Consider the following 13,974-nt stretch of genomic DNA (forward strand, 5'->3'; position numbering starts at 1 on the left):
GGACTAGCCCAAAATGTAGGTGATTCTTTTTAGAAGTAAAGGCTCATTTAACACATGGATTATTGCAGGAATAATCAACTATTCCTCACCGTGATCCGGTCTGAGGAGACCTTCAAATGCTAGTTCCTGCTGGCTTGTTCTCTTTGATTTGGGCTTCAAATTCACTGAGTTCAAACCATGGTGCTTCATCATTCACGTCAATCACCTGGATGGAAAGCACCTGAGTGGTGGAATGCTGAGGTATCCATGATCCTCAGCGACTATGGTAAGGTTGTAGCTCTCCTGTTCTCACGATCCAGAGGTTTGAGGATTGAGAGAGAGCGAAGAAGAGAAAAAACATCTGTAAATCTGCTGCAGATGGCTTGTGATCGTTCGCCCTGTGACTGGAAACGTATGACCGAGGTCAGGTAGCTGCTCTTTTTATATATGCATATTTGTAATATATCATTATATGTTAAAGCTCCACTCTAGCGCTACTCACTCTCTACAAGGAATTTGAGAATGAGCTTTTTGCCCTGACGTTCTGGTATGAAGACCAAATGAAGAAACAAACTGTTGATGAGTCCATTCTAAACCTTTCCATCTATCCTTCTCTGCAATGTTGTCACCTAACAAGCGCCGAAGGCCGAGTGTCACTCAGGAAAACACACCCCTGTGGTCGACTATAGGCAACTTTGACTGCTTGCTGACCGCGAAAATATTATTTGTGTGTTGCGAGAAGTCTGGTGTTGCGGCCTCCTTTTTTTTATTTACTAGTCCAACAGAACACTAGTTTTAAACACATCCATTGAGATGTTTGAGCTGGCTTCTGCTTCTGAATACGGTAGCTCTGGTCTTGTGCTTAACTTCCATCTCTAGACCTACTTAAAGTGTCCAAAGAGTTTGAAGACTTTCTCCCTCAATGTCTGGCTAATATCACTGTGACTTTATTGTGTGCTTCGACCCAACTTTTATATACATAGTATATAGTATACCTTATTTAGAACATAAATGAAATCCTAACCTACATCATAAACCATCTGACAATAATGGGACGAATAATTGACTACAGCTGTTCAGTCCGATTTAGGTTACTTTGTCTATCTTAATCTTAATTTTGCGCGAGCTGTAAATGGTTGTATTCTTGGAGAACGAGAGGAATTTCAAACTAAAACATGCATATTTCCATCGGCAAAGAGGTGCGGTTGACGGGCCAAAATCAAAGTGCACTCCCATGAATAACTGTTCAAGTAAAGTATCTGTTCTGCTAAATTACTTCTGGATTTGAGCGAATGGCCCGTAAGCAGCTTGGTGTGGTGAAAACAATGTTTTTCAAATAGAATGAAATAATGATTCTTACCACTGTTCAGGCTGAGGCCGAACCGCCCTGCTGTGTTTCCTGACATGATCCTGTAGGACACTCGGCCATTTTCACCCTGGTCTGCATCCCGGGCGATGACGTAAAGCAGGACGAACCCCACCGGCTGGTCTTCCATCACACTAACAGCAGTCGGGGAGCTGAAGATCGGAGCGTTGTCATTCTCATCGGTGACGAACACTCGTGCCGTCACCGATCCCCAGAGTCTCTGTTTGGGGTCCAAGGTTGAATCCGTTGCATGTACCACCAGGATCAGGCTGGAGGTCTCCTCATGGTCCATCTCTCGGCCTAGTTTTTAAGACTCCTGTGACGGGATCAAGACTAAAGAGATCTGGGATGTCAGGCCACTGATGTTGGATAGAATAACGTATCTCGCTGTTGGGTCCACTGCCATCTTTATCAGCCGCCTGGAAGGTGTAAATGGAGGAGCCAGCTTGTATGTTCTCAGGAATAACAATAGTTACTGGATCTTCTGGAAACTCTGGTGCGTGGTCATTACTATCCTTCACGTTGATTTCCAGCTGAACCATGTGAGAGGTTGGATAGGCCTTGGAGAAATCGTCCACTTCTATCTGTAGAGTATACCGTGACCCTTTTTCATAATCCAGCTCTCTAGCCAAGTAAACATCTCCAGTGAGACGGTCAACCATAAAGGTTCCTTCGTGATCTGTGCCTCCCACTACAAGGTAGGTCACCTGACCGTTTAAGGTCATTTCACGCTGGTCATGTGCTCTAACTGAGCCAATAACAGAGCCTGGCTTGGCTCCCTCCACTGAGTTGAGAGTCATGGATAAGGTGTTGGGATTTGGAGGAGTCCTTGTAGAGCCAATGACCTACAGATTGGAAACCAAAGATTTCAGAAGAAAGTTAGTTGCTTTTTTAAGCTCAACTAGTATATTTTACAATACACCTCCTTGAACTATGAAACTTCCCAAATAATTGACAACAAGTGTCAGTCAAGACATTTGTAATTTTAGAGAAGATTTCTATTCTTTATATAAATGCTGAACTTTCCATTCAAAGAATCTGTTTTCGACATTGATAATAATAAGAAATGTTTATTACAAAAACAACAACAACAAACAACAAAACTATTCTTTTGAACCATAACAACATTTCACAATGTTACTGTTTTTACTGTTTTTATAAATGCAGCCTTGGTTACCATTAAAGACTTCTTTCAATACTGAGAGAATAAAATGGGAGTGAACATGCCACATTAAAGGCCCGTGATATTATTTCTCAAGTCCTTGAAGTACAGTAAATGCTGGAAAATGGCTGACAGGTGAAGCCTTTCATACTATTATCCCCATGTAAAAACTAAACACTACACACACACCGGATCACAGGAAGGAAAGCAACATAAGGATTGACACTGATCAATCTCTGGACTCTTTTTAGGTGCAAAGTACACTGGACTTTCAAACTGAAGCTGACATTACTGATGGTATGTAAATATTATCTTGAGAAGCTACAGTGCGGGCATATCGGCTTTAGCGCTACCGAGGTTTGCAGCTTTCTGTTTGATCATGGGGAACCACAGCTGGGCCTCATCAGAGCCATCTGGGAACACTTGATTCAAAGGTGCATTCTCCCTCTGTCTCCCTCTCACTCTCATCTTCCCCATACAAACAGAAAGAACAGAAATCGCATGCAACCGCACACTCTACAATTAGCCTCCAACTCCTTTTTTGAAATCACATCTGTAAAAGCACTAAAGATGTTTAGCTTAAAAAAAAACAGAACTGGCAAGAATCATTCTGCAGAGAACAAACTCTTTAAAAAACGGATTCTTTTACGTTGGAATGAAAAACCGTTGAAATTATCCTATTGTCAAAGATATAGTTTGACATTTCTGATTCACGCAGTTCCATGCTGAGTGTTGGGATTAATACAGGGTTTTGTGTTACAGTCCGTTCCTCTGGAACAGGAAATAATTCTGGGAGTTTTGAGGTGTTTGTGTTTGCATAGGCAGGAGCTGGCCTCTGGGTCACAGCTCATTTCCCTGCTTGAATAATGATGCCACAGCTCAGGGGACTGTAAGTATGATGATAGTTTGGCACAGTGAAAGATGACTTGTCCATATTGGTGCTCATGCAGCAAGATTTTGGCAGATTAACTAAAAAAATTAATTAAGGGCAGTCTTATGACTTGAAGCAACCAGCCAAAATCTGCTAAAAAAACTAAAGTACAGGCGCCTTGGCAACGACACACAACACCTATCGGAAAGCTTTGCACGGGCAGAAAAGATAAAATAAAATAAAATAAAAATGACAAAAGCACATAAAATTACTTAAAATTACATGAAATTACAAAAAAAAAAAGCTAATTCTAAAATATTTATAAATAAGACCTTAATAGTATATATAATAAATAATACTGTATATAATACTATAATATATAATAACATTGTTAATTTTTTAAGACTTCAGTTACACTCAGTTTCTGGTCAAAAGTTGGAGTATAAACTAAACTAAACTAAACTAAACTAAACTAATGGCTTCTTGATGCTACACAAATATGGTTAAATGTGAGCTATTGGCTTTGCTTGAATTTTTTTCCATTTTAGATTTTAACTATAGAAACTCTAAAAAGGAGAAATTATAAAGAAGAGGGAGCTAGTGGCATGACGTAAGCCAGATTTAAACCTGCATCTCCTGCATGAGCACCAAAGTCCAACATGTAGCATCACCACTAGATCACGGGTCTTACATGCTTACCTTGATTCCAACATTGAAAGTGATGATTTAAAAAGTGCCTGTATAGTCTCACCTGTATACGTAAGGCAGCTGAAGAGCTCTGAGATGGAGCACCACGGTCCATGGCAGTGACGGTGAAGCTGTACTCTGCCTTTTCAGCTCGCCTCAGGGAGGAAGAGGAGCGCAGCTCTCCAGTGTTTGGGTTCAAGGAGAAACGTTCCGCTCTAGAGCCTTAAAAAGCAAGGACAAATGGAAGCATAAATATAGACAAATATGGTAGTATAATTATCTGTACAATACATCACATTGGGCCCAAAGACAACTGTAAGGACATGTTAAGTTTTACAGGTTTACCATTTTGCAATAACATCCTCGGGCAATAAGAAGACCCAAAACTTATGAAATATTCTAGCTTTTTGTTTACCTGATAATGAGTAGAAAATAGTGCCATTCTCTCCCTCATCTGGGTCTTTAGCGTGTAGAGTTCCTAATAAAGAATCGGCAGGAAGACCCTCCTGAACCTGGAAAACATCAAGCAAGTTTTAAACAACACAGTCTGCCTGCTTATACTTGATACAAACAACTTCAAGAGCGGGAACAAATCCAAGGTCACATAAAAATTTTTTGCAAGATATTATGTACAGATGTAATGATGTTTTTATGATGTGTGAACTGCGCTTTAATAAACACAAGCACCTATGTTATGACACACTGATTTAAAGCTTTAAATATAGTCTGTGCCAGTCTGTTTCTTGCCTGAATGAGATTCTCCCTGCCAGGCTGTGTGTGGCTGAATGCTGGTGCGTTGTCGTTCTCATCCAGCACTGTGATATGGGCTGTTCCGGTGGCACTACGTGGAGGGGTACCACCGTCCTGAACCACCACAATGAGCTGATAACTGGACTGTTGCTCACGGTCTAGAGCCGCTCTGGTACTGATTTCACCTACAAGTGAAATGTTTGAGTTAGTCAGAATACTCAGTCTAGAATGCTTGCAAATGATTTTCTGTGAAGTTACTGTCAACTAAAACTATTTAAAAAAAAAGTGAAATAAATTACCTATAAATATTAGATTTTTTTTTTTTAATTATGAAAATCAGAAATTTGGTCTTGGACAAATAAAGTTTAAGTACTTTAATTATGAAACCCGCAATAAAAATAAATGAAATCTAAATAGAAATACAAAAGTAAAAAAAATTAAAAGATAATAATAAAAAATGACCAAAAGCACATTACAAAATACTGAAAATATAAAAATAAAATCTAATAAAAAATATTCATAAATACTTTTAAAAGTATACAGTATATAAATAATTCTAAAATAACAGTTAATGAAGAGTCTAGAGAGGGATTTTCAACCATGCCCAGAATGAAAACAAAACAAAACAAAACAAAACTGTTTTCCAAACCTGGAATATTTTCTGTTGGAGATTATAATCTCAATTATATGGAGCCCCGTGCATGCCATGCAAGAAAAAATAAATAAATTGTGCGCACAATTGACTAATTCGTTCCCTCAATTTACTAAAATGTGCCCACAATTTATAAATCAAGTGAACGCAATAGTAAATCGAGGGAAAGCAATAGTAATCGTGAGCTCGTTTTAGTACATTGAGGGAATGAATTAGTAAATCGTGCACATGACTTAGCCTTATATTTTTCCCTGTATGTCATGTGTGGGGCTCCGTACAATTATTTTAGTTTATTGATAGGCAAAGTTTAGTTTTTCTTCAGATAAAATACATTTAAAAGTACTTTTATGGTGAGAAGAAAAAAAAATATCTAAAGTTTCCACAATTTTACCTATTTTTCACACTAATGGGTCTTTATACATAAAATATATAGCTGCCTTTTTAAGAACCATATTATGTGTAAAAAAGCTTGAAAATCCCTCATCTAGAAAATGTTCTAAATGTATAAATAAATGTTTTTGCAGGTTTGTGTTCCAGCTCACCAGTCTGGGAATTGATTTGGAAGAAGCGGTCCGTGTGGAGCAATCTGTATGCAAGGCGGCTGTTGAGGCCAGCGTCGCGGTCGGTAGCAGACACCCTTCCGAAACCAGTTCCCGCAGGCAAGTTCTCTCTCACTGCCAAGAACACTCTCTCCTGAGAGAAACGAGGAGAATTATCATTTTCATCTGTGACAGAAACCCTCACTGTCGCGCTGCCGGTCTTCCCCATCTGGCCGCTTCCAGAGGTGGCGAGCACAGTCAACAGGTAAATATCCTTGGCCTCACGGTCTAAAGCACTCTTAACAAACAGCCATCCACTGTCCGGGGCAATCCCAAAACCTGCTGCGTCCCCATCAGGCCGGAGCCGGTATGCAATTGTGGAAGATAATGTGGAACCTTTGGACGACCCTCCATTTCCATTGGGATCTCTATTGAGCGCCCGGACCTGTAAGAAGTTTGTGTTGAGTGGCGTGTTCTCCTTCAGTTCCACACGGTAGGTCATTGTGTCAAACACAGGACCCTGGCCGTTCTCCGCCTGGATGTGAACCACCAGGCTGAACGTAGCGCTGAGCTGAGGTGCACCACTGTCTTTTGCGATCACTTGGAGGTCATAGCGAGGTATGCTGTCATACGACAGACTCCCAATTAGCCGGATTTCCCCACTGCTACGCTCCACGCCAAATGTGCGCTGCACTCCGGCAGACATCAGGTCAAAGCTCAGCTGTCCGTTAGGGCCGGAGTCGAGGTCCTCCGCCTGTACGCGGTACACCACAGTACCCATTTTTGTGGCTTCTGCTAGGAGCAGAGACTCAGACGATGACGGGAAAAATATGGGGGCGTTATCATTCACATCTGCAATGGTGACTCGAACGCGAGTCTCTCCAAAAGCTGGAGGGGAACCGCTGCGAGCTTGAATTTCCAAGTTGTAAAAGGGTCGTGACTCATGGTCCAGAGGAAGGCTTGTTCTGAGCGCTCCAGTTTCTGGATCAACCATGAAATAACCATCTGGATCCCCAGCAGAGATAGTGTAGGTGACATCCTTAAAGACTCCTGGAGCAAGAAAGAGATGGGATAACTAAGATATATAAGCAGTTATTTAGCAGATGATTTAATCTAAAGTTGCTTTCTAAATTTATTACAAAGACAGTTTTCTTACAGAAATTCAAGGAAACAATGGTGGTGATTCATGGATCATCCTTTGAGTGATTTAAACATCCAACTTTTTGATTAAAATTTTATTTTTTAACTATGCTCATCAAGGCAGCATTTATTTGATCAAACATCTTGTGAAATGTTATAACTTAAAATAACTGCTTTCTATTCTAATATATTTTAAAATGTAATTCATTCTTGTGTTGGATTTTCAGCATCGTTACTCCAGTTTTAAGTGTCATGTGATTCTTCAGAAATCATTCTTGAAACATTTCTTATTAATATAAAAGTAGAAAACAGTTGTTCTGCTTAGTAATTTTGAGAAAACTGCTAAACATTTTTCAAGTTTCCTTGATGAATAGTTAAAAAAAACATGCACTTATTTGAAATATAAACTTTTTGTAACAATGGATTGTAAAACTCTTGCAGTATCAAATAGTATACATTTCTTTAAAAAAATATTAAATCAGATTACATTGGATAAATATCAGATATTACTGGTTACTTAAAGGGGTCATATGATGTGATTTCAACTTTTTCTTTCTCTTAAAATTGTTACAAGCTCTTGGTGCATGGATAAGATTTGTAAAGTTAAGATTTGTAAAGATTTGTAAAGAGATATTCTTTATCAAAGTCAAGACTCTGCCATGCCCCCCTTAAAACGGCTCATTTAAACACGCCCCCACATGTCTACGTCACTATGTAGAAATATTTGCATAATGCGGCCCAAATGTTCACACAAAGAAAGAAGGCATGGTAACGCAGATAGTGTTAAAGCAGCAATGTCAGGAGATGATGTGTGTATCTAGGCGAATGTAAAGGCACTTTATTAGGCCTTACGAAAGTAGATTTATTTAGAAATCTTTAAGATAACTTACACAGGAACAGCAACACATTTTATGGATGACTGTTTCATAGGAGAGGAGGTAATACTGACTTTGCTATGACAATCTGGCGCTTCTGTATCAGTTACTGTAAGTATGTTTTGCTATTTAAGCATTTGCTATTGAATGTTCAAATGCGGAGTTTTGCACATTTCGCTTGTGTGTGTGCGAGAGAGAGATGTTCACACAGTGGAGTCAGCTGTTTTAACCGTCTGTGGCTTGTGTACTGCAAACACATATGAGCTTCATCACTGTATCTGTCACACGGCTCTGTTCCTCATTCAGCTCGAACTGATGGTAAAATTAAGTACATTATTAACTATCTTCACATTTATTTTGAAAGATGAAGCTTGTGATTATGGAAAGTTCTGATGAGTGCTTGCGGAGTTCGGCCAATCACAATGCACTGGGTGAGCTGGCCAATCAGAGCAGACTGCTCTTGTCAGAAGGAGGGACTTTGTAGAAAATTACACAAATGAGAGAGGCGGGGCATAGAGGACCTACAATAATGTACAGTATTTGAAAAATAATGTGTTTTTGAACATTAAAGCATGTCAACAATTCTGTTACACCAAATACACAAAATAATGATCTTTAAAAAAAGCATCATATAACCCCTTTTAATTGTGCATGCCTATTTCTACTATTTTCACATTTCCCCAATTATTCCTTACTTGTTGCCCAATTATAAGTTAAGTTAAAAATACTTTAATAACACCATTAAATGTAATCTTTTTCAAATCTCAAAATGAATATACATCTTTCATACTGTACATTATAATTGCGTGAGGCCTAAATTTCTTAAAAAAAAATATAATTTTTTAATAATATTATTATATCATTTTTTTTAACACTCACTATTCTAATTCTATTCTTTAAAAAATCTAACTACCTTTCTAATCTTTTTGTATTCTATTTTATTTTCATTTATTATGCAATTGTATATGTATGTGTGTGTGTATGTGTAAAGACCTCTAACTTGCTTGCTCTATTCTTTTATTTTGTTTTATTCTATCTGTTTTCTTTTTATTTATTATATTAGTTAAAATCCCATGCTACGTGTACTGTGTTTTTAGTGTTTTATTTAAAATGTATTTAGATAAAATACTATCAAATTTAAATACAGGTAATTTATCAGTTATCAGCCATTCATGAATCATGCTTCACATTATCATCTTATCACTACCAGCCAGAATTGTAATATCAGTGCATCCCTAGTACAGACAGGTACATCCTATAGAATTCCCCATCATTTTTCATTAAACATCCCAACATATGCCGGCACTATCAGAAAATATACATCAACAAATAATAATTCCAGCAACATGAGAAATATGTGGAATATGTGATGGATGTGACTGTTTAATGGGGTTCACGCTGCAGCTGCTGCTCTATTTGCACAACTGGCTCAGCGAGAGTGAAAATATTCCCCATCAGGCTTTTCAGCACCCCTGACTGTCCCACAGACACCAATTTATGCTTCAGAGAGACAAAGCATTGAGGTAAGCAGAGCTGTGTCAAAGTATGCAGCTGCACATGGCTACTTATTTTAGATTATTTTTAGACAATATAATGGTAATTCCAAGAAGATGTAAGATGGAAATAGCTGAAACTAACCATTCTTGCTGCTGGCCCTCACTACACCAACCTCGGTCCCCCGGAGCACGTCCTCAGAGACGGTGAAGAAGTACTGCGCCTGCTCGAACACTGGAGGTGCCACTGATCCAGCCACAACGCTGATGTTCACTCTGGCATTGACAGGTGCTGTGAGACCGCCTCCGTCCCGTGCTGTGATCACCATGGCGATGACAGAGTTGGCCTTTCCATGCAGTGAGCGTGACAGCGAGATCACACCTTACGGGGGAAAAATGCAATGGGAATGGAATTAAATTAGATATACACAGCCCGAAGACTGTGAGAATTACACATGAGGATACGGATGAGCAAATTTGCTCAGCCTTTTTTCAAGCTGACAACCGTTTATTGGAATTTGAGAAAATATATATTTATTGTTCCTTGAAGAAAGTCATAAGGGCCTTTCAAAGTCACACAAAAATGTACGTTTTTGGGTGAATTATTACCTAAATGTAAAATGTATATAGATAGATGGATGGATGGATGGATAAAATAAAAAATCTTACATTAAAAATAATAATAATAAAATATATTAAATATAAAATTATGCTTAAAATAAACTGTTAACTATATAAACATAAAACCAAAAAATTAACTTTTTCAGCTACATGAAAAGTCGGCATTTCTCAATTTCATTAAGTTTAACTTGATGTACTTAACCAACAAAAATAAAAATCTATCTATATCTAAATTAATAGTTGAAATCGATTTAACTGAAATACCTGTGTCCTTGTTGAGGGTAAAGAAACTGGATCCTCCATCAGGGACAGTGTGATATGTCACTTTACCATTTGCACCAGCATCTGGGTCGTGAGCCGTTACCCTGACAACAGAGGTCCCGGGCATGCTCTGTGTGCTCAAGCTGACGGCGTAGTTCACAGGGTAGAATGTAGGTCTGTTGTCATTAATGTCCACCAGTGATACCTTCACAGAGGCGGAGGATGTAAGGCCTCCCTACGGGAAAATATCATATCATATTACTAATGATAACAACAACAGGAGTTTAGATAATGTCACACTACTGTCTAATCTGTCTGGATGATTTTGTGTGTTTAATAATGCAGTAGAAAATGTCACAGTGGGATATAATTGCCTTTCCAGGTCATGAGGGGCCAGTGAGCTGTAGTATATAATGTAGTGGATCTGTTTGCTAATCAGAGCCAGCATTTTATGGCTGCATTAATAAATGAAATGGGAAACAAAGACGGCCACTGCTAGGAGCTTGTAAAGGGAGATAGCATGATTGTGTGTATGTGTGTATTTATATGCACAGCAATGTGCCCCTGGGACACTGCGTTTTAGTGCCTTTTCATTTAGAGAGCTCATGATTGCTGTAACTGGCAACTGAGAGAAGACAGAATTGAGCAGGGCATGTGATTGGGCATCTAGGTGCTAAACAATAGAACTTATGGAGTTTTTTTTTTTAAATCAACCCAATGCTTCTGAAGTGAGTTTTAAGGCTTTCATCTCTCAAAACTGGAGTGTATAATTTTCCAAATTGAACAGGTTTCTCAAACACTTAAAAAGTGCATCAAATGTATTAATGATCAGCAATTTTCCAGGTGTTCTCACACTTTTGGACCCTAACAAACAATCAGGGCTGCCCCGTCGCATTGGCGAAATAGGCAAATGCTAGGGCTGCTGTCCATCCATAGGGGTGACTAAATGAGTTTTTTTATAATATTTTAATTAGGGGTGCACTATATTATCAAAATATAATTGATATCACATTATAGCTTTTATTATAAAAAAAAACCAATGCGCTGCAGTTTTCAGAGTGAAGCGGATAATGTGTTAGAGTGCAGCCCATGATATGCAGCACTTCACTCTGAAACATGCAGTGCATTTACCATCAAACTATCAAAATAAAAGACTGATAAAAATGCTAATCTTAGAGAAAATTTCAGACGGCAATTGCATCTGTTCACAGTCTACGGAGAATGAGTTTATCTCTGACTGTCTTAAGAAAAAGTTTAGATGGAATTTTCCTTTCATCTTGCCTCAGTATAATGCATTGTGTTTTCGGTGGTGATAAAGGAAACAATGCATCACTGCTGTTCCTTAAGCGCCACCTGCTGACAGAGAGTGAATTTGCGTTTTCATTCAGCCCTTCTGCTGTTTGGTATGTTTTTTGTAGCCTAATTTCACAAAGCTAAAGTCAGACCATTATGTTTTAGCTTCAGGCTTTTGAAATGATAGCCTAATATAGATCAAAATATAGGCTAATAAAGCAACTCAACATATTCTTCATGCATATTTTCATTCATATTTATTGTTTTGCTAAAATACATAAAAATCAGTATTAGATTCTGTCATGAAAAAAATTAAGGTCAGTGCATCCCTAAATTTATAAATGTTTGAAATGAAGAAAGTAAGATTTAAATGTTAGTATTCTAGGCCTTTGGACGATGGAGTTCTCTAAATTAAATAGCTAGCTGAGTTAATGTCAGTTTATTTAATTTTTTTTTTTTTTTTTTTGTGCAACAGTCTTATTTATTTCATATGTAATTTGTTTTGTTTCATAAAGCTATGCAGTTTCCATGTGCTTGATTGGTGGTGGAATTGGCGCTTTTATTAGTTTTTTTTATTTTATATACTGTAGCTTTCATTTAATTCTATTTCAATTTTAGTTTTAGTAATTTTAGTACTGCACCTTTACCTTATTTATTTCAATTGCAATTAGTTGCTAAGTGAACATTTCATGTTTTAAAATCATGTTTTAAATCACTCATGGTTTCATAAGTGTAGCTAAAAGATGTAAACAATGAGCAAATAATATGAGTGTTGACATGATTTTAATTTTAAAAACGTTTTAAATAAGTTATTAGCATATTTACAATTCCGTTGCCATGACAACATTACACCAAACACCTTTCAATGAACTATGTGAAAAATTTCACAGCTCAAAAAAACACACATTTTAACGAACAAATTAATGTTTAATTAATAACATTATAGGCTTCACATTTCTGGTCTCCAAGAATTGGTCCCATTCACTTCCACTTGCACAGTCTACATTATGCCACAAATGTTGATTGAGCTTAATTTGTTCTGAACAGAGAATATTCCTATTAGAGGCAGGTACAAACTCATTCCCTCACCCCATCCGTTGCAGTCACAGTGAAGTCAAAACTGTCTGGTCCTTCATCTCGATCCAGAGCCACACTGGTGCAGATCTGTCCAGTCTCCTTATTGATGGTGAACTGGCTGGGTGGAGCACTAGTGGGCCCGGATCCAATAGAGTATGTAATGGCCCCAAATGACCCACCATCTGCATCGCCTGCTTTTACCTGTGGAGCACAAACACAGAGAACGTTGTCAGAATTACGGTCGCCTGACGTCCTAAACCAGAGAATACAAGAAGATCAGATTCAGAGATCTTAATACGTTTTCATTAAAATAATTAATCAATAATGCTGAGACTTCAGTATGGTCCCATTAAATAACCAAGACACTCCAGACAAAAATCCCCATCTCTTTGTATTTTCTTTCTCTCTGTCTTCTAGCTGATTGTACCATGGATTTATTGCCAGCCGGTCTGTTCTTGGCCACACCTGTCTCATCAATCTCTCACAGTGGAGTGGGAAAACAAGAGAAGGCAGAAAGAGAAGGAGAGAGAGAGCAGCAGGGATGAAAAGTGTCTCTACTCTCCCTGCTCTTGAATGCCTGGGTGACTGTCTATGTAAAGAGGGCCACTCTTTCTGAAAGATGGAGACTCTAAGGAGTAATGTGGAGGGGGTAACTGAGCATTAGCTTCTTGTGGTGAAGGACGCAACAACTGATACAAACGGAAAAATCTGGCCTTGTATTCTGGAAGAGCTATGGCCAATTTATAATGACATTTATGTGAGGACAGAAGCGTAGACTCATCAAATACATACCATATGCAGCCATACAATATTGAAAACATTATTTTTTAACCAGACTTTTAATCAAATAAATGCATCTTGGTGAGCAAAAGGAATTCTTACAGATGTTTAATGCACAGTTAAAATATATCTAAAACAACTAAGGGATCATATACACTCACTATTACAATATAAACTCAGACAGGGTGATCAGGGGCCTTGTATCACCCTGAAGGGGTTCATTTTGCAATAATAACTGACTGTGCGTTATCCTCCGCAGCTACTTATCAAATAAGTAAATAACTGGAATGAAACATCAATTTGAGTTGACATTATTTCATTAGATACAAGACTAATGCAAAACTGCAGAATGATACAAGAGGCATACTATTTGGTTGCCTGGTGAAACATTCAATTATAATTTAATGGTCATTATACAGAAAATATTT

At 38.1% G+C, this 13,974-nt stretch overlaps 1 protein-coding gene across 1 annotated transcript; it reads right to left on the reverse strand.

The window, feature by feature from the left end:
- Positions 1-1,626: 1,626 nt before the first annotated feature.
- Positions 1,627-13,676, reverse strand: LOC113089265 (protocadherin-16-like). Its single transcript, XM_026255969.1, has 8 exons — positions 12,779-13,676; positions 10,400-10,631; positions 9,660-9,896; positions 6,010-7,056; positions 4,813-5,000; positions 4,481-4,577; positions 4,130-4,287; positions 1,627-2,190 (listed from the first exon to the last, which is right to left on the reverse strand). Exons 2-8 carry the CDS (start codon positions 10,521-10,523, stop codon positions 1,627-1,629), a joined length of 2,415 nt encoding a protein of 804 aa, XP_026111754.1. The 5' UTR covers positions 10,524-10,631; positions 12,779-13,676.
- Positions 13,677-13,974: the final 298 nt, after the last annotated feature.

This window comes from Carassius auratus, unplaced genomic scaffold (assembly GCF_003368295.1).
Source record: "Carassius auratus strain Wakin unplaced genomic scaffold, ASM336829v1 scaf_tig00049036, whole genome shotgun sequence".
NCBI lineage: Eukaryota > Metazoa > Chordata > Actinopteri > Cypriniformes > Cyprinidae > Carassius > Carassius auratus.